Source organism: Orbicella faveolata, unplaced genomic scaffold, assembly GCF_042242905.1.
Source record: "Orbicella faveolata isolate gen_17 unplaced genomic scaffold, um_ofav_v1 contig_13, whole genome shotgun sequence".
Taxonomy (NCBI): domain Eukaryota; kingdom Metazoa; phylum Cnidaria; class Anthozoa; order Scleractinia; family Merulinidae; genus Orbicella; species Orbicella faveolata.
The window spans coordinates 10286221-10305404 of NW_028301540.1; the positions used below are offsets into that span (position 1 = coordinate 10286221).

Consider the following 19184-nt stretch of genomic DNA (forward strand, 5'->3'; position numbering starts at 1 on the left):
TTACGTGGGTGTCCAATTACAGTATCCAACTTGAACCTTTTGTGACTGGACACAGGGTGTTATAGCAATACGACTGAATTTACACATATACAAGTGAGAGAAGGAGACAAAAAAAAATCGTTTTCTAGTGTGCAGTGAAAAATGTTCTCAAAAGTGTGCATTTGTACAAAACCCGCAGGCCTAATTTGAAAATCGTGCTTTGTAATTGAATTTTTGTTGTCATGTCAGTCCTGCTGTGTTAGCAGTCATTACTTTGGACACCATGTTGTTGTATGAAATAAGAGAGCCCTTAATCCTTTACGCCGAGGCCCGGTGGCCTCTGATTAGTGTGCTCGTCTTCGGATCAAGCTGGCCGGGCTCAAGCTCTGGCCGGGGACCTTGTGTTGCGTTCTTGGGCAAGACTCTTTACTCTCACAGTGCCTCTCTCCACTTAGGTGTATAAATTGGTGCCGGCGAATTCAATGCTGGGGGTAACCCTGCGATGGACTAACATTCCATCCAGGGGGGAGTAGAAGTACTCCTGGTCCCTTAATGTTGCAGAAGCTGGAGATAAGCGCCGACCTGATGGGTCACTTGGCTCGTATCCAGACTTTCCCTTTCCTTTAATTATTTACGAGGTACTTCCTTCTACATCATGATAGGAAATTATTATAAACATATGTTACTTCCACCAGGCTGGCTCGTCAAAATGTGACGGGAACATTTTTTGCCCACATTGTGGGAAAGCGCAAAATGTTTGTATAACTCTGGCTTGCTTTTAATGCTTCACCCTTTTATTTTTTGTATGACCAAACAAGATGCGTAGTGTTTGTTGAAATGATTGCAGGCCCCCTTTTTAATTGCTTACTAAATTTAAATAACAAAACTGTGATTTGACGACAATGTTTGTGAGAAATAAAAATCGCTACATGGTAATATTAACATTTAAAAATAAAACACTCAGTTAAGTGGGCCAAAAATTAATTGCTCGATGTTTATTTTAGGTTTTATTTAATGCTAATTCAAAAGATCTTAACAGCGTTAGACAAGGACCAAATAACAATGCAAATAGCAATGAATAGCGCATGAATAATTTAACAGCGACGGCGAAACAATGGAAATGATTGATTGGACTGTTTCAGAATATTACGGATCGTTAGCGTGACATTCTGCTCGCTCGACATCGAGTTCGACAAGGTACCATTCAAGGAAACAGTAAGTGTTGCAGGGGACTAATTTGTTATCGCTTAACGCCATTACACACTTTAAGTTTATAGCAAACAAAACGCTCTAAATACTGCATATCCGCAATAATATTTTTCTAAAACTGCTCGTAAATTAAACGTTCCAAATTATGCATGCATGTATAATAACACAACCATATTAGCTGTAGTTTGCAAAAAATTAGGAACACTGCGCTATTTTCACGTTCGTTTGCAACCAGCACAGCATAGACAGATTAATTGTTCGACTTCAAAATGCAAATTGAACGACAAGCGAAGATGCATGTCGTCATGTAAGTTTGCAGAGAAATTTCGTCGATTGCGGCGGTTGTTATTAGTATTGTGTTTTTACGAGGCAGGTGTAGATTTGGACGAGTGTTAATTCAGTGTTTATCATGGTTATAAGTCAAAACAGCGGTCTGCTGCGGTTTAAAAAAGGAGCTGTTGATGCTAGCTTGCCAATACACGACCCTCACCAAAAAAAATAAAAAACAAGCCCCATCTTCACAATAACATGTTTGTCATTGTCATCTGTCGCTTGAGGTTGGTCAAACAAAGATAAACACAATCATTAAAACTCGGGTGGTTGTCTCGTTAGTGAAGAGGCCTACTACGCTTGCGCTGGTAGGTAAGATAAAGTATTCATACGAGCGCCAAGTGGCCCATCAGGTCGGCGCTCGTCTCTGTTCAGTAGCATGAAGCGACTAAAAGTATTTTTACTCTCCCCCCGCCCCCCTCTCCACCCTGAATGGGATACTAATCCACCGCAGGGTTAATTATCCCACAGCATTAAATTTGCCGGTACTTTATACTTATACACCTGGGTGGAAAGAGGCACTGCGAGAGTACATGGAATCTGAACCTTAATAAATTGCTGTTATTGTTGTTGTTGCGTCAGAGGCAATAGCGTGCACTGCATGCAGCTGTTTCCTTCGACTCTTATAAAAGCTGATCTTTATTTGGCCTGCTGACAGAACACCTATAGTTTTCACGTACGTGAAATACTCGCAAGGCTGGCAGATCTTGTCATCTTGTAAGGGGACATTCTGCTAATCATAAATTGGGATGTCAGCAATGTTTGTCTATACTTGACGTCCTTAATTTCATGCGGAATGAAAATTCTTGTATAGGACTGTAGGAAATACTTGTTGAAGGTTCCAGACCCGTTGGACATCTCTCATGACATTTTGGCATCAGTTAGGGTCTTTAAATTTTCGTTGTTGCAAGTGATCGTCACTACCTTATCAGGCATAAACATAAGTCCCTATTGATACCTTGGGGTTATATTTATGGATTTTCCCGCCTCACGCTCCCAGAAGTAAGTCTGTTAGGTCCGCTTTTCAAAGTTTCCGACGGGCATACTTGTGGGAAATAACAGAAATCGTATTATTTATTGCAGATTTTAGCTCATACATTGTTCGTGTTCTAATACCCTTGCTGCTGAATACAGCGTTCTATCTCATAAAAACGGCAGAAAAAAAATCGTTTCTTGTAATAGCGGAACTCATTCATCAGACAAAACGACAATCAAGTCAATGTAGCCTAGAATGAAAATATTATAAAACCAAGCCAACCACTGGCTCCCAGACGCATTTTAGGGAAATGCTGCATTTAAAGGATAAATTCCTCCTCAAGTTCCTCATGATAAGTAAAATGATATTTTACTTATCATTTACTTATTATTGTTTATTGAAGGTGTTAAGGGTGAAACGCTATATTGCTTTCATCTGTCTGTCCATGTAGTAGTTGGCAACGAATTTAAAAGTCGCTATAGTGAGATGTTGAAATTATTAACAGGTGCAAAAGGTAAAGATGGAAAATGCTAGGGTGACGGACTTCTCTTTTAGCGTCTTTTACTGAAACACGTCAGTCAGTTTACATAGAAGTATTTACATCTGAGCAAAAGATTTGTTCTTGCGATAAGGCTATTTTCGTTTCCAAATCACGCATAACAAAATGCGGTTCTCAGTGTATTATACATCAGACACCGAGATTTTTCCGTGTTATTTTGTTTATCATTGCTGAGGTTTGTAAGAATTAACACGTTAAATGGCACTAGTGTATTCATATTTAAATGCATTATGCCGATATGTTTTCAGCTCTCAGAATTTTGCCCCAAAGGTCGTGTCATTTTCATCTAGCAAGATATACTTTGTGTGTGAATAGGAAAGACTTTGCACAGTCTCAAGAATTCCTTTCCCTGCTTGCTGTTCTAGATAGTTCGTTGCTTTTAGGAAAATACTGTTGGTACAAGGCGAGTACGTTTTGTTTTATCTTAAAGGGAGTGCACCTTTTAATTTGAACAGATTCTCCTCGTTGTGGTGAAACACACTGAAGTCGCACTGTTTCCTCACGGAGAAAAAGCACAATCAATTGTAAGGTTAGTGATTACTCTATGTTCGTTGTACGCTGTACTTTCTTGTATGAATCCGATTTTGCATGCTTCGCTTTCCTAATATGTTCAGTCTCGGCAACATATAAAACGAAGTCGTTCCAGCCATTGTCAGTCAAAATATCTTAAGCGTTTAAGATCAAAGATGGCAGGATTGATCGGAGAGGAATAGTTTCGCAAATTACCGCTGTAAAAACTTGATTCCACATTTTACCGTCTTTGATTCATGTCAGTTATACTCATCAAATTTTTGTTTACAATTTAGCTCATTTCAACTTCGTAATTGACCAGTATTGAATGAAGTGGGTGAAAGCTGTGCACAAAAAATAAAATTCTCACTCCAAAGCATTGAATTTCGTTGTAAATGTGCACTGAGGTCAAATTCCCCTAAACATTCGCAACTGAACCAAGACAATAACAGAAGTACAGCAATGTTATGATTGAGACCCTGTCTGAGGAAAACCTTCCATCAAATTCAGCTGGTTATTGTTAGATGCTCTGTGGTAAGGAATGTGAGTAAGAAACACTAAACAATGAGGTGCATGGATGAAATATCGTATGGGATAGGCCGCCTCTTAGAATTACAAACTGAGTAGTTGAACATTTCACTACGGTTGAAGTATATTGGCTAGTCGTCTCTCAGCTGTGGTTTTTGTCGCCTTTGACCTGGGAGCCAAAAACGGAATGCATTTTCGGCCTGTTGACTTCAATGAAGTTACTCTCTCATCATCTACATGTCGATTTGGACATCAGATAGTCATGTTGTTTTTCATCTTTTCTTTCCAGCAGTTAACTTCAAAATGAATGAACTTGTCAAGAAAAGTATTCAGAGAGCGTCTCTGCTTTATGTATACACTTTCCTTGGAGGATGCATGTTTTATCTTATTGAGAGAAAACCTGAGAACAATAGAGAGGCTTCTAGGAGGCCCTCTCAGGAACTCCGACATGACTTCATAATGCAGTTTAATATTTCAATAAACGAAAGTGATTTTAAGCATTTTATGCAGAGAGCCTTTGAGGCCGTATCAGTTGGGAATAAAACAGACTGGAGCATTCTACATGGCCTTTTCTTTTCAATGACGTCATTAACAACAATTGGTAGGTGACTGGGTAGATATTACCGCTACCTACTACACGCTAAGTTAATGCAGTGATCACTTTCTGTTGAAAAGAAGCGCGATGATGACATTGAAAAATTTAGTCCATCACGTAATATATCACTTAAGCGTAGTTAGGACAATTATCTGTTTGCAAAAGTCTCGCGAAGAAGAACGTGAAGCTAAGTGATTAAATTTTGTTCAAACATGGTAATAAGCTGATCACAGATTGCAACATTTTGTTTAATAGGCACTAAATGAATGGGGGGAGATTAGGGTTGCAACAATGAACGACTGCTCACGTACTTTGTATTTGTTGTGTTCCTATTCAGGTTATGGTCACATAACACCAGAAACTCCACTCGGCCAGATTCTTACAGTGGTGTATTGTCTCACTGGTCTTCCCATAGCAATGCTGGCTTTGAAGACTCTTGGAGAAATAGTCTCAAAGTTGGTGTACAAGGTCGTTTTCATTGTGGAGACAAAGGTGCTTTGCAAGAAAACACCTCGAAAAGTTAAAATTAAAAGTTTTTTCATTACATTTACGCTGATGCTTTTGACCTTATGTGCTGGCGGTGTGACGCATATTTACATGGAAGGCGGAACCTTCATAGAGGGCGTGTACTCGTGGTTCGCAACACTTTCTACCATTGGATACGGCGACTACATCCCAAGCTGGAGTTTGATGCAAGAAACTGGAGAGTCCCACACAACTCTTTGGTTTGTTATTTCTGCTCTTTCTCTTCCCAGTCTGGCCTTACTTTCCGTGGTATCCGGGGTACTTAACTCACTTGTTGAAGCCATGGAAGAATTCAAAATTCAGTTTAAGTCCTGTTACAAATGCCGTAGATGCCAAAAACGGAAATCTACAGAACTTAAAGAACCTAAAAAGGCAAAGTCTGTTGGCGGAGTTCCAACATGGGGCAAAAGCAAAGAAGATTTAACTGTCCATAAAGAGAGGTTACGATCGGCTACTGTTTGAGATAAGGCAAGAGAATATGATCTGAGGGGAAATGTTTGCAGTGATGTTTCTTTAACAAAAGGAAATTTTAAGTAAACAAGTAATCTTAAATAAATAGTGTAGATTTTGTCAAAGATTCTAATTATCTTTATTACATGACTGAGAAACGCTAATTTTTAATTTGCACATTTGCAAAGTTTTAATTTCAGAATCAGTTATACAATAAATGAGTAATAGTATGAAGCCTTTACACTGCTCGTGATATTTAAACTGCACTCGCCAAAAGACTTTAATTGAAGTGGATTTTTCATATCAATCCTAGTGTAAATAATGAATTGCTCTCGCAATCATACCATTACCTATTCTCATAAGCAACGTATTTTCAAAAACAATAAAAAGGTCGAGACAAAATTTTCAACTCATAAATACTCTTTGGCTTCTGTTTCGAAGCGTCGAGAAAACGTTTTGGTCGCCTTACATTGATAATGATTTCCTGTATGAGATGCGCCTGCAGGGAATCATGGTTGTTGTATATTCATCAAAACAAATATCTAGTCCAACAAAACAGCGTTCGAGTCATTGCTGTAGATATCATTCCAGTGTAAGTTGCGAAACGAGGAGTTTTCAGAAGGCAAGCAATCGTCTACACTGTCCGCCATCTTGGCCTGGACTTTATTTTGATGAATACAACTGCTATGATTCCTGACTGGCGCATCTCCTCGAGGGAATTGGGGATGCATTACTGGGTAAGTCGAGAACGTTGATCTCGCAGAGACACGATTCGATTTAATTAAGCATTTCCGAGTTGCCTGGTGCCTCTGTTTCAAAATGAGCCCTCGTGCAAAACCTTTCATGTGAAAATGAGTTTGATTTACGAAGACTCTTTTTGACAGAGAGGCCAAAGGCACTCGGAAATGTCCTGTTGAATGGCGACATGGAGACACCAGCGTCGCGGGGAACTGATCTCGGCTTTTTAAATTCCCTGAATGCATCAGCGGGTTCCGGGCAACAATGCGCCTCATAATACAATCTCGTTGCATTCGCCTCCGTTACGAAATTTCCGAGATTTTTGGTCGAATGGAAAGCAGCCTTAGTTACGTGTCTCTCGAGGAAGCTAGTACTAAGCGATTAGGTTTAGTTGTCTACTGCCATTAGGTGTGAACTCATTAGCTCTTTACAACTGAAGAGTTGTAGAACACAATCTCGTCAGTTTGTCAGGCCTGTCAAGGCTGTAGTTAAAAATCTAAGAACAATATGGTAAGCTTCATTTCCATATGTTTCATTTATCGCTTTTCCGACCAAATGTGGTTCATTCGTCATTTTTCCTTTAAACGGATACGTAAAACTAAATAGTTTTCCTCGGAGGGAAGTTCAAGTTTGTTATCAACTATTTTTTGTCCTCCACGTTTGAAGCGGGAGGAAAATGTCGTGAAACAAACGCAAACTATATGACAACGTAAATAATGATTTGGTTAAATAATTTAACAACTATAGTGCGTGAAGAATACACACATGCTTACTGTTTGTGAATATGGCCGACTTATTACCTTTTCTTAGGATCACAGGTAAGTGGATGGCGTGAGGATAAGTGTCAATAGTTTATTTTGTGACGAACGCGAACATGCAAAAACTGTCTTCGTCTTCGACCAGTTCTAGGCGCTGAAGGAACGTTTTCTGGATTCTGTGAGTATTGATATTCAGTCAATATTGCAACGGTTTAATTATTTACGACGATGCATGGCTCTTTGAAAATGTTTCTTTCGTCTTACACGTATGATCAATTTGGAAAACGCATGTTAACGGTTTTAATAGCCCTGCAAACATTAGAAATACAACATGTTTGTTTAAAACGTCCGACGCCTCTCGCGATTTTCTCATCAAAAGGCTTGGATATTGAGATAAAGCTATGTTTTGCGTTATGTTCTGACATTCACCATATTCTAAAACATGACGCACTACCACCGACATTGTTTTTCTATCGATCTGGGTATTTCCATACTAAGCCATTTTTGATGAAAACCCACTTGTTTTCAACCTTAAATGTGAGCGGTCTCAGATATCTCCGTTCTGAAATTTTAACTTTTCATGTCGTTGGCAGGTCCTTACATCGCCGTCAGAATTAAAACACAAGTCATGTTGTTATTCAATATTTTATCGGCCTCCACGTCGCTTTTTCAACGCCGTGTTGCATGTCGGAATTCTGTTCGTCTAAATAAAGCGTTAGTTATTTAATATGCATATGCTATTATTAAAAAACGGTAAAAACAATGCAGCATGTTTAAACGACGAACAAGTTTCGGCCAAGTTTTTTAATTACATTGCTCACATTCATCTCTCCATTTCCAAATCCAAATACACTTGCTCATACACGGAATACGCCCAAAAGACACCAAGATAAATTGTTGATTTTCACTGTCATGCCATCAAAAATTCATAATCGTAACCAGTCAATAACTAAATTCAAAAACCTGCTAAATTTCACTCGATTGATATACAAACGACCTCGCCAAGATTAAGATGCGGTTTTGCATTCGCACTTCATCCAATTTTTTCGAGCCTCGTATGGAGGGGCACCAATATGACGGCCGCAACAGAAACATCTGTCAGTGAGTTTTGCTTTTAACACGCACTTTTGTTACTCTAAAGCTCGGACACATTGAAATTAATGCTTCTTCTTATGAAAGAACTGTCCAGTTAGCAAAAAAGTAAGCGACAACTCATCTATATCGTCACTAGTCAATAAATAAAGCCAAGAACCTGCTAGTTGTTACACGATTGATATACAAACGACCTCTCCAAGATTAAGATGCGGTTTTTGATTCGCACCATAATAATTCGGAAAAAAATGTTTCAATTTTTTCGAGCTTTGTATGGAGGGGCACGAATATGGCGGCCGTAACGCAAGAAAAACATCTGTCATAGAGTTTTGCCTTTACAACACACCTTTATTACCTAAAGCTCGGACACATCTTTTGTGAACCGGCCATTTTTGTCAAAAATCTAGTAGCAGGAACTGAGTTTCGTCCCTATGACTTGTCCCACGAATTCAAACTGGTTTAAATTTAAGGCACAACTCGCCGGAAACCTACAAGTGAACTGTTCGTGGGACAAGTCGGGGTGATACTCCCGGGACTTGTCCCCTCGTGCGTGCCGACCTTTAAAGTTATGTTTCTGTTAAAATCGCTGAAAGTAGGTAAGGACATCAAACGCGCTCCTACAGAACAGATTTTGTTGCTTCATTTCAATAGTATAGTAAATTGCCGACACAACTGGACTATACCGGATTTGTAATCCGGACATCTCCGAGAAACGCTGAATGTGAACACTAATATATATCATTCGTTGTTGGGGGCTTTTGGAGCAACTCCGAGAGGATTATATATAGAATTTCGTGTGAAGGAGAGGAATGAGAATTTGTCTAAATGAAATTTGGAAGAATGCCTTTTTGAAAAGCTTTCTTAATTGCTCTGGCCACAAGATGTGACATGCATCAGAATGGTGATATCAGTATTTTTATAATAATAGATTGATCAGACATTACTTGAGATGGACCCCAATGCATTCAAATACTCCTTTTGTCCTTTACCTCCAGGTAAACAATGAAGAAGCTTCTCGTCAAAAGCTTTTTCAGGCTTATTTTCTCCTATGTCTACGCATTTGTTGGAGGATGTATTTTGTATGTAATTGAAAGGAAACCTGAAACCAATGAAGAGATTTCTTCAAGACTTTCGATAAAACTTCATCGAGACTTTACCAATCAATTTAACATTTCAATAAACGAAAGCGATTTTAAATGTTTCATGCAGAAAGCCTTTGAGGTCGTAACTGTTGGAAACAAAATGGACTGGAGCATTCTTAGTGGTCTTAGTTTTACGATGACGTCATTGACAACCATTGGTAAGTGGTTAAAGTAAGTCATTTTGTACTTTCACTTTGTTTTTTCATTTCTTTTTAACAGCAATTCAACTACACATTACAACGTATACAGTTCCACTTTCCTTTCCCTGAACTTCATTTTTAACAATTCGTATCGCCAAATGGAAAAATCTAAATCTAAATACAAAAACATGAAAAAACCGACTAAAATTCTACTTTAAGTTAATCTCTTTCTTGGAATAATGCTTCTTGCTTTCATTGCATTTTTCTTTTTCTAAATTAATGCACGTTCCAATATCAAAAAAGAACTCACTTGAGGTGTAGAAAATGACTTCTATTTAATAAAAATAGAATATTGTAATTCAAAGCCCTCATTTCTTGGTATATTTTAGATGAAAGAATAAAAGCTTAGTGTTTATCCTTTTTGATGACTTAGCTGTATTTTTTTTACGTCATTATTCAGGTTATGGCCACATTACACCAGAAACTCCACTTGGACAAATTGTCACAGTACTGTATTGTATAATTGGTCTTCCTGTGGCGATGCTTGCATTAAAAACACTCGGAGAAGTAGTTTCTAAGATAGTTTACAAGTTCATCTACCTGGTGGAGACAAAGATACTTTGCAGGAAAAGACCTCGAAGGGTTAAAATAAAAACCTTTTTGACAACATTTACGCTAATGATTTTGACCTTGTGTGCTGGCGGACTGACGCAAGTGTACCTGGAGGGCTGGACTTTTATAGAAGGCTTTTACGCTTGGTTCGTCACACTCTCTACAATTGGCTATGGTGACTATCTGCCCGCTTTGGATTTACTTCGTAAGGCAAAGAAATCTACAGACTCGGAGATAAGCCTTTTGCTTATCATCTCCGCATCTGCGCTACCCTGCCTAGCGGGGCTTTGCATGGTCTCAGGGGTTCTTAATTCGCTCGTTGAAGTGGTTGAAGAGTCTAGAATCGTTAAAAACTACAAAATGATCATGAAGAAAACTGAAAAATTGAAAGAAGAACGAGATGAGCTCAAGTTTTTTAGTGGACATAAAAAAGAGAGTGATCATGATGACGAATTTGTTTTAACCATGATACCTAAAAGGCCACGATCAGCCTCAATCTAACTCGAGTCGCAAATCAAGAAAAAATGCCGTGGCCCTGGTAGACCAAGTGATATAACCCTAGTTTAACGATCAGCGAGTTTTCTAATGGTGTTATTATAATTATTATTATTATTATTATTATTATTATTATTATTATTATTAATGGTAATAGAACTGAGTGGAGTCTCATTCGGTCTGTAATCATACGAGTGATTAACAAAATCGGACGACGGCGAAGTCGGAGTCCGATTTGTTAATCACGCGTATGATTACAGACTGAATTGCACGACGTGATGTCCTGTTACCAATTCATCAAAACTATGACAAAATTCGAGAAACGAGCAAACCATCGATTGAACACTGATCAATTAAACGTCGTTATGAATGCTGAAAAACACAGCAGTTTGCTTAACAAAGTGCACCGCAACAGCGCGCGCAAAATGACGCATACTGTCCAATTACAAGCATGATGCGTACACTGTCCAATTAATGCTCAAATCGGGCTGCTGATAGCCAATCACGTTCGAGAATTTTGTTGTAGTTTTGATTATTATTATTATTATTATTAATGGTAATAGGACTGAGTGGAGTCCAATCAACCTCGTTCCCAGGGTCTCTCATCTTACCGCCCCCTGGAGCGAGTGAAGAGAGACCCTGGTTGGGTCTGGTCACGTGTCTCCCAGAATCTGGGAGATGACAATTAAATTATTGAAGGGATGGGCGGCCTAGTAGGAATTTTGTCTATACCTAGCCCACGGGAGTGCGGGATGTGTTGTCACCAAAGTAAAGTAAGAACGATATGATGTTCTGGGGCAATGTCCGGCGCTAATATTCTGCAAACGCCGAGGGAAACTTATCCATCATCTGATAGCGGAAATCCAAGTCGCTGAAGGTTGTATGGTTCAGTGAAGGACGTTACATATTGTAAAAATTTCCTCAAGAAGGTGAATGGAGAATTGCACATCGCGGCCGAGGCTGTGTATGATGTTTGACTCATCTTTACCTCAGAATGAAGTGTAGGTCTTGTTACCGGCGATGAAATAATTTTAGAGAATTCAGGGCCTTTGAACTGATCACTGAAAGCCAAAGTCACTTCGAAGGGAGCGAAAGGGTGAAAAGATTTATTGAAGTTTCACCGCGCCGTCGGCGCCCCGAACTTTGCAGAGCGCGAAGGATAATACGACGAACTTGTCGCGGTAAGCATTTCCCCGTCGTTGCTGATGAAATGGATTTACCTTCGACCAAAAGGAGGCTCAAAAAAGAAAAACACAATTTTTATTGTGTCGTTAATGAATTAGTGTACGTGACGCCAACGGTTCAAGAGAATTGTTAAATTTGCATTTAATTTTCGATCTCTCGACCTTTCTTTGCTTTAAGCGTGCTTTTTAGGGGCACTTTTTATGCCATGTTATTAGAAGAAATGGAAATTATGAGTAGAGCGGAGTCGCTTGATTATGTTACAGCATATTTTTAGAGGTTGCAGGTCTGCATGGTTTCCGCTGTTAACTGCACGCCGCTTCTCAGAGTTTGACACCTCTGTAATTTGCCATGCCGTGCTTATATTTTGTTTAGGTTCGTTTCTATTGCAAGATATGTTTTAAGGCTCTAAGTATTGGCTCTCCAGGGACAAAGATTAAATATTCCGTGAACATATTGCTTACTTGCATTCTATATTGTGACGCCGCAGGTGACGCCTGGCCCGGCTGTTTGATTAGAACTGTTTGCAAGAACAGTGCGTTGCACAAATATCATATTTATCTTCGTCCAGCTTTTCTTCAGAGATTGCCGTAGCTTTACTTTGGGAAAGCTATACGTTTTCCTAGAGACGTTCTTATGTTTTTTGCATCAATTTGATCGAGTGCATTCAAAGGAGAAACAACAATTACTACGGGATGAAATTACGCTGCTCGACGTCCACAGTTGAAATATGACTGACTTTCCATAAATTCAGTGGGTAAGACGGCAACACTGAAAATCACGACCACTAAATTGCCTCGAGACAGACTGCTTAACCTTTAGGTAAACGTTGGAACAGATATTATTCGAAATTTCAGCCTGAAAGCTAAGTATTGATGAACGCCGCGGGTTATGTGGCGGTCGCAGCGTGCGACAAAGCCCAACGTGACAAACTGCTGATTACAGAGGACCCCTCCCTGATGTTCTCAATTGTCAAAGTGGCACGTGACCAGACCCAACCAGGGTCTCTCTTCGCTCGCTCCGGGGGGCAATAAGGTGAGAGACCCTGGGAACGAGGTTGGAGTCCAATGAATGAGTTGCCAGTAATCGGATACCCGTATTTGCGCAAAGAACTTTGAGATCGTCAGGGGGCAAACATTGCAAGTCGCTAGAAGGAAATGTATGGCGAAAAGTTGTTTTGACGCCCAAAAACATGGTTTTGGGGAGAGATCAACGCTTTTTCGCCGTTGTTTTATCGCAAATGGATTTTGGCAATGTTAATACATGGAAAATGTAAGATTTTGTTTGAATAACCGTGAAATAAGTAATACAATTTACCGATAAACTCCCGTTTACTTGCGTGAGGTTTATTGTGAAATACATTGAAGAGAATATTGAAAATTTCAATACACGCCTGATCTCGAGAGGCTACCCGGAGCAAATGGTAGAAAAGACACGCCGAGAAGTTAAATATAAAGACAGAAAAGAAGCTGTAAGACAGAAATCGAAAATTGCAGAAGGAACTACTACCCTTTGAGTCGGGCAATTTCACTCAACGTCAATACCAAACTTTGGAAAGCATAATCACGCACAAATGGTACTTTTAAACACAAATACTCAGAGATATATTCAAGGAGCCACCCTTGATCTTTTATAGAAAAGGAAAATCACCGAAATACGTGCTTGTAAAAGCGAAACAAAGGCTTTGAGCAACACAGCAGCCACACAGCATGAGTCGCGCGGACTCATTTGTCTTTAAATCAACCCCAGACAGTACAATGATCGCGACCGGGCTTATTTCCAGTATTATTTGTATGACTGAGCTTTCAACTAAGCCAAAAGTACCCTGTACACAACTTAAAAGGCCTTACTGGGTTATTTCCTGTCGATTTATACCTAATTAATTTTGTAATATTTTCACACCATTACGCGATGTAAATTTCACAATTAAACCTCACACAAGCAACGGAGTTTATCGGTAGGTTTTATCACATATTTCACGGTTATTCAAACAAAAACTTACATATTCCACATATCAATATTGCTCAAATTCATTCGCGATAGAAACGACGGCGAAAAAGCGTTGACCTGTCTCAAAAATCGTTAATTGTACCTCGAAACAACTTTTCGCCATACATTTCCTTCCAGCGACTAGCAATATTTGCCCCCCGACGATCCCAGAGTTCTTCGCGCAAACACGGGTATCCGATTACTGGCAACTCATTCATTCGGTCTGTAATCATACGAGTGATTAACAAAATCGAACGACCGCGAAGCCTGACTCCGATTTGGGATTACAGATTGAATTGGACGACCCGATGTCCTGTTACAATTTCCCTCTATTCAAAAATAGCTTTTAATGGTCATTTTTAATTATCATAATTAAGAATATGAGAATAGCTTGCCAAATGGCTGTTAAGTTTAGTAGTATAGGGGGGCGGTTTGAGACCTAGCCAATCAGATCGCGTTATTTTGGTCACGTGACGCGTCTCGACCAATCAGCGTACAGGATTTTCGATTCAGGTCAGCGGTTGCATTAGTTCGCAATAGGGAAGACTGGGGCGAGCTCGGTCAAAGTGGGCCGCGCGGGGTTGGACGCGAGGACGTGAGAGTCTGGGGACCGGAAGTGACGTCACACAGACAGACCACGTGATCAGATTTTTCAAATTTTTTAAATTTACAATCCCACTTGCGTCCAGGTTAATCCGCTGGTGTAGGGAGCGTCTTCATAGTATTCGGGTGACCAAAATCGCGTCATACGAATGTGCGTGACGGTGACTTCGTTTCTATCGTAAGCGTACCTTTGTCCGTCCCTTTCGTAGTCCGCAATGTGAATGAAGCGTTGTCAGTGCACGATTTCTTGCAGGCAGGGATACACGGCCCCGGGAATGACTTTGTTGACCAATTGGTAAAATGTTTTTCTGACTTCTTGGGTGAGTTCGATGGGGGTGTTGACTGACGCGTAAATGTACAGTGGATTTCTTCCGTCAGGAGAAGTGGAGATGAACCAGTCCAGTTGGACCCAGAAGATGTACCAAACTAAAGGATCGATGGGAAAAGGCAGAATCTCCCAGGAGCTCGTCCCTTCTTGGTGAAGGGTGTGGGCCATGGCGCTGGCTCGGTTATCACTGATGGCGTTTCGGGCGCGTTCCAAGGGCGTGGGACCCGCGAGGTCAGGGGGTAACATCCAAATCGGTGGGTTGTCGGGACTGTCCGCCAAGTGTTCGTTGGCTCGGAGATCGATCTGGTCGTCAACGCTGATGGTGTCGTTACTATCGTCGAGGGAGGGACGTCGACAATGCCCACATTGAAAGCTTTGTTCGTTGGCTTTTTTGAAGCATCGTTTGTGTAGAAATTTTCCGCAACATGGCATGACGCGACAACGTGCGACGGATTGGATGTCTAATTCCAATAAACAGATGAAACATAGGTCTTTGAACGGGGAGAGTTCGGGTCCCATGCCTTGCAATCGTACACTTTGCCTGGAAGCCATGATGGAAAATCACGGCATGTGTCGTAGCTCGCTCGTTTAAATAGATGGTGGGGTCACGTGATTTTTGTGTGCCCAGTGGAGGGGGGATGGGGAGTATCCCCTCTGGTGACGTCATGGAAAAGGAGGGTTATGATTGGTGGAGGTGTTGATTAAGAGGATGCGCGGCGCGTGATTCTTTGTTTTTCAAAATGCCGATTACGCGAGCGTACTGTACTATTTTGGCGGAGCTGGATGCGACTTTGTGGCGACTGGGTGAGGAGTGGGAACGTGTGCAGTCCCAGAAGCGACACACTAGGAGTGGCGAGGCGTAATTGTTGTTGAAGAGGAAGATGAATCTGATCTTGAGGGTCATCCTGAAATTTCAAAAGTGCCGAGGCCATTTGATGAAGATTCACGAAGAGTATGGGAACAGTGTGGAGAGGCAGAGGGCTAAAGAAGAGATGGAAGTGCGCCTGTCGGACATGGACAAATTATTTGATTACTTTAGTAAATTTTAAGACACAATGTGTTGAAAAAACTTTATTGAAAAATGTTTGTCATCCAAAACCAGAAAGCATGACTTTCTGTAACTGGACAATGATGGATACTCTCATCTTGATGGAAACCGCAGCTGGGTAATTAACGTTCACTTGAAATGATGTGTCTGAGTTTGTCGTATTTGGGACAACCCAGTGTTTCTAGATCGATCGAAGGAATGTTCAGTTTCTTTAACAAATCTTTTTCCACATGTCCTCCCTTGTACCCCACCACGGTTCTCTGCCCTTCTTTGTACCTGGAGTATATATTCTGTATCAGGTCTTCTAGGACTTCAGGGGGTTGAAAACCTTCAGCCTTGAGGAAATGATAGCTCAATCCGTGGATCTTCTTTATCACAAAATTCACCGTTCGTTTGTCTTTGTCGCTCAACTCTTTGTAAGGGATGGGGATGCTGAAAGCGTGTCTTCCATTCTCTTTGTTCCAAGTGTAATAACCCAGTTCTCTGACTTGAAAGGTCTTGTTGATGAAAAAACCTTCTAAATCCAAAATGAAGCAAAGATTGTTCTGTAACGCTTGCATGTTTGAAACTGATGGTTCACTTTTTTGGACTGTCTTTTATGGACTGTCTTTTATGGGTGGAGGCAAACCTCTTCGTTCCAGGTACAAACGTTCCTTGGGGGTGAATTCATCAAACAGGTACTGATCGTGAAATTGTTGGGGGGTGTTCTCTCTGAGTAGTCGGTCTAGGTTGAACTTGGTTCGCGGGCTCAAATCCTTTCGATCCCAGTTCCCTTCGAATGGACCCATAGCAACTCTTCTCTCTACACTTGGTTGAAGTGGGTGGTGTTCCAACCAAAGTTTTCGACCCTCTTCTAACCAGGCTCTGACCTTGGTTTGCGGGTATTCATCGGCCCATTGAAAGATGTCGCATTGGCGCTTGGAACACCTGAAGTAAAACTTGCCCGGGTTCTTCTCTGATCTGGACATGCTCATGATGAGAGGTCTTTGGCAATAGCATTTCATTTTTTCCACGGGTAGTTGGACATAGTAGTCGTTCAGCATACGTTGGCCTGAAGTCACATAACATTGGATGTTGTCGACGCCTGCACAGGCAAAACAATCGGGGACGGGACATTTGTAATAGGACCAACGCCCGTAGGCCGTGGTCGTCTCTCGCTTATTTAATTCTTGCTTGGGGTGTCTAGGGCAAGGAAAGTGTGTGTGGGGTGGTGAAGGGTTTCTGTAGGGTGTTTTCCGTTCTTGTTTCATACCGTCGAGGAAAGCATCGGGATCGAATTCGTCTCGCTTGACTTCATCCTCTGGCACGGTCCAGAAGGTGTGAATGGCTGGGGGGTTATCTGCGTCGAAGAAACAGAGGACAAGTTATTTTCTTTTTCTAACCGTTCGAGTATACGCATTCGTCTAGGACCTAAAGGTCGTCGTTTGTACTGAAGTTTGAGGATGAGTTTTTGTTCTTGTCTTTTTAATGCGAAGTCACTGTTTCTTAACGGATAATCGTCTTCACAGCTTAATTCTATTTCTTGTACGGAGTGGTGGCGTTTATCGTGAATGATTTTGACCGTGACTTTAGATTGGAAATGAACTCGTTTACCTTCGGGTGGTTCCTGCTTGATTTTCGTCTTCTTCTTTTTGTTGTCTGATTTCTTTCTCTTCTTGGTACTAAGTGGATATTTGGCGGGCGAAGGAGGATTGAGACTATAATCTACCAAACCTTTACCTCGTCATGCGCTTGGTCTGGTAACATGTAGCGCGTGAGGGATTCATCTGGACTGGGTGTCGGTGGTTCCATGCTTACTGTGGCTGATCACGACTGAAAATGAAACGAATGAAACTCTGACCTTATATTTATAGGGTTCTGCATCGACCAATCAAGATGCAGTAGTTTTCCACGATGTGTTCCGTACTTTTCCATCACGTGCTCAGTACTTTTCCATCACGAAAGTGATTTTACTTGATTGACAGGTCTGGGTGTATAAAAAACGCGGTTTACTGCCTAGAGTTCACTTGACACGATGGATTGCAGCGAAGAGACTCCCCTGGTTGAAGACAAGACCACCTTGAAGAGAAGGAAGGTTGAGAGGAAATCGAAGCCACTTCCCAAGGAGCAAATCCCGGTTTGTAAGATGGAGGTGGAAGAGAAGAAGAAAGAAGATCCTGATATTTTGCTTTTGTTGATCAAAAAGACCATTGATACCATCATGTTGGAGGAAGCCGCTGAAATAGGGACCAAGATGAATAAGTTCCGAGGCGTTTTGTCTGAGGGCATTTCGAAAGTGGTGGAACAGATGGATGCAGCGGGAAGTCGCGTGAAATTGGATAAACTGGTCGACGGGTTGCGAACAGGGTGGAAAGAGTGGAAGATTAGTGGGAACGAGAAAGCGACCCTTGACATGTTCATGAGAGCCATGGACAACGAACATTGGTTTACCTCGTGATTCAGTACTTTTACTTTTGGATGGCGTGTTGTGGTGTTGACCAATTAGCTTCTTACGTCTTTTACTATAAAACATTGCGTTGCAGTTCTTATTTTTTTCATTTGATTCGAGATGTTGACCGTGTTGTACAGTAACAGCAACGAGATCATTCATTTGATCGAGTCGGTGTGTGGATTTTACGTCTCGCCTTTGACTTGCATCGATGAAGACGAAGGGGTCAATGACCTGTTGGTGTTTGACATTTTGTTTTATGGTAAACCCGAGCACGACTGGACCATTCCTGAACTACTCCGTCGACGTCCTGAGTGGGGATGGCAGATTCTTCCTTTACTGAAATCTCAAGTGCACAGAACCTTTCTGTTCACCATCGATTGGTACTCCATGGTCTACATCAAGGAATTGGATGTGATGCGTTTTGTGCCAGCTGTCGTTCCGCCGGTCAGAATGAAGGACAGGTTCTGTTTGTTGGCCACGTCGAGTTTGACCTTCATGATGAGACAGAAGATCAAGAAGATGGTGGAGCCCCTGACCTACGCCAGAGATATCTCTGTGAGACTGAGCGAGAAACTGAATCGCCTGATTTCATTAGGGACTCCCGCTTATTTCAGGGAACTGACTGAAAAGATGGAGGACTTGTTGGTGGAATTGATGACGGAGAAAGACCTTGTAAATAGTTTTAATCACTGTTTGATGAACGAGGATGACTAAATGGTGTAGTGGTCAGCGCGTTGGGCTCATAACCCAAAGGTTCCAGGTTCGAATCCTGGTTTAGTCCTTTTTTGTATAAAAGCCGTGGTGTGATCAAATAAAAATTCATTTTTTGCCAGCATGGCTAGTGCGTGGTATAGTCTCTGCGAGCGCTGCGAGGTTTTATATGCCGAGTATGAAAATAAATATCCCATTCCCTCGTTGGTAGGGTTTGACCCCGAACAGGTGTTTTTGGAGACTCATGTCGAAGA

The 19184-nt window shown here is 41.2% G+C and overlaps 2 protein-coding genes and 1 non-coding gene across 5 annotated transcripts; all 3 read left to right on the forward strand.

The window, feature by feature from the left end:
- Positions 1 to 1125: 1125 nt before the first annotated feature.
- On the forward strand, positions 1126 to 5895 carry LOC110042099 (potassium channel subfamily K member 15-like). Of its 3 annotated transcripts, none has more exons than XR_016205952.1 (3): positions 1126 to 1194; positions 3509 to 3582; positions 5024 to 5092. XR_016205952.1 is itself a non-coding variant. In XM_089284586.1 (3 exons), exons 2-3 carry the CDS (start codon positions 4329 to 4331, stop codon positions 5671 to 5673), a joined length of 1014 nt encoding a protein of 337 aa, XP_089140712.1. In that variant the 5' UTR covers positions 1126 to 1194; positions 3509 to 4328; the 3' UTR covers positions 5674 to 5895. The 3 variants fall into 3 exon arrangements, 2 of the variants coding, with proteins under 2 accessions (XP_089140712.1, XP_089140713.1); XM_089284586.1 differs by having other exon boundaries at positions 3509 to 4692; positions 5024 to 5895; XM_089284587.1 differs by lacking the exon at positions 1126 to 1194 and having other exon boundaries at positions 3172 to 4692; positions 5024 to 5895.
- A 293-nt stretch (positions 5896 to 6188) lies between these two features.
- Positions 6189 to 13241, forward strand: LOC110042094 (potassium channel subfamily K member 3-like). The gene is made up of 3 exons (XM_020747432.2): positions 6189 to 7335; positions 9245 to 9549; positions 9992 to 13241. Exons 2-3 carry the CDS (start codon positions 9252 to 9254, stop codon positions 10642 to 10644), a joined length of 951 nt encoding a protein of 316 aa, XP_020603091.2. The 5' UTR covers positions 6189 to 7335; positions 9245 to 9251; the 3' UTR covers positions 10645 to 13241.
- A 5686-nt stretch (positions 13242 to 18927) lies between these two features.
- On the forward strand, positions 18928 to 19000 carry Trnam-cau (transfer RNA methionine (anticodon CAU)). The gene has a single exon. It is a non-coding gene; the product is annotated as a tRNA-Met (tRNA).
- Positions 19001 to 19184: the final 184 nt, after the last annotated feature.

Bases quoted from the DNA above. Each gene is read 5' to 3' on its own strand.
- LOC110042099 (XM_089284586.1), top strand. From the start codon at position 4,329: ATGTCGATTTGGACATCAGATAGTCATGTTGTTTTTCATCTTTTCTTT. The intron at 4,693-5,023 runs GTAGGTGACTGG...GTTCCTATTCAG, and splicing joins GACGTCATTAACAACAATTG to GTTATGGTCACATAACACCA.
- LOC110042094 (XM_020747432.2), top strand. From the start codon at position 9,252: ATGAAGAAGCTTCTCGTCAAAAGCTTTTTCAGGCTTATTTTCTCCTAT. The intron at 9,550-9,991 runs GTAAGTGGTTAA...GTCATTATTCAG, and splicing joins GACGTCATTGACAACCATTG to GTTATGGCCACATTACACCA.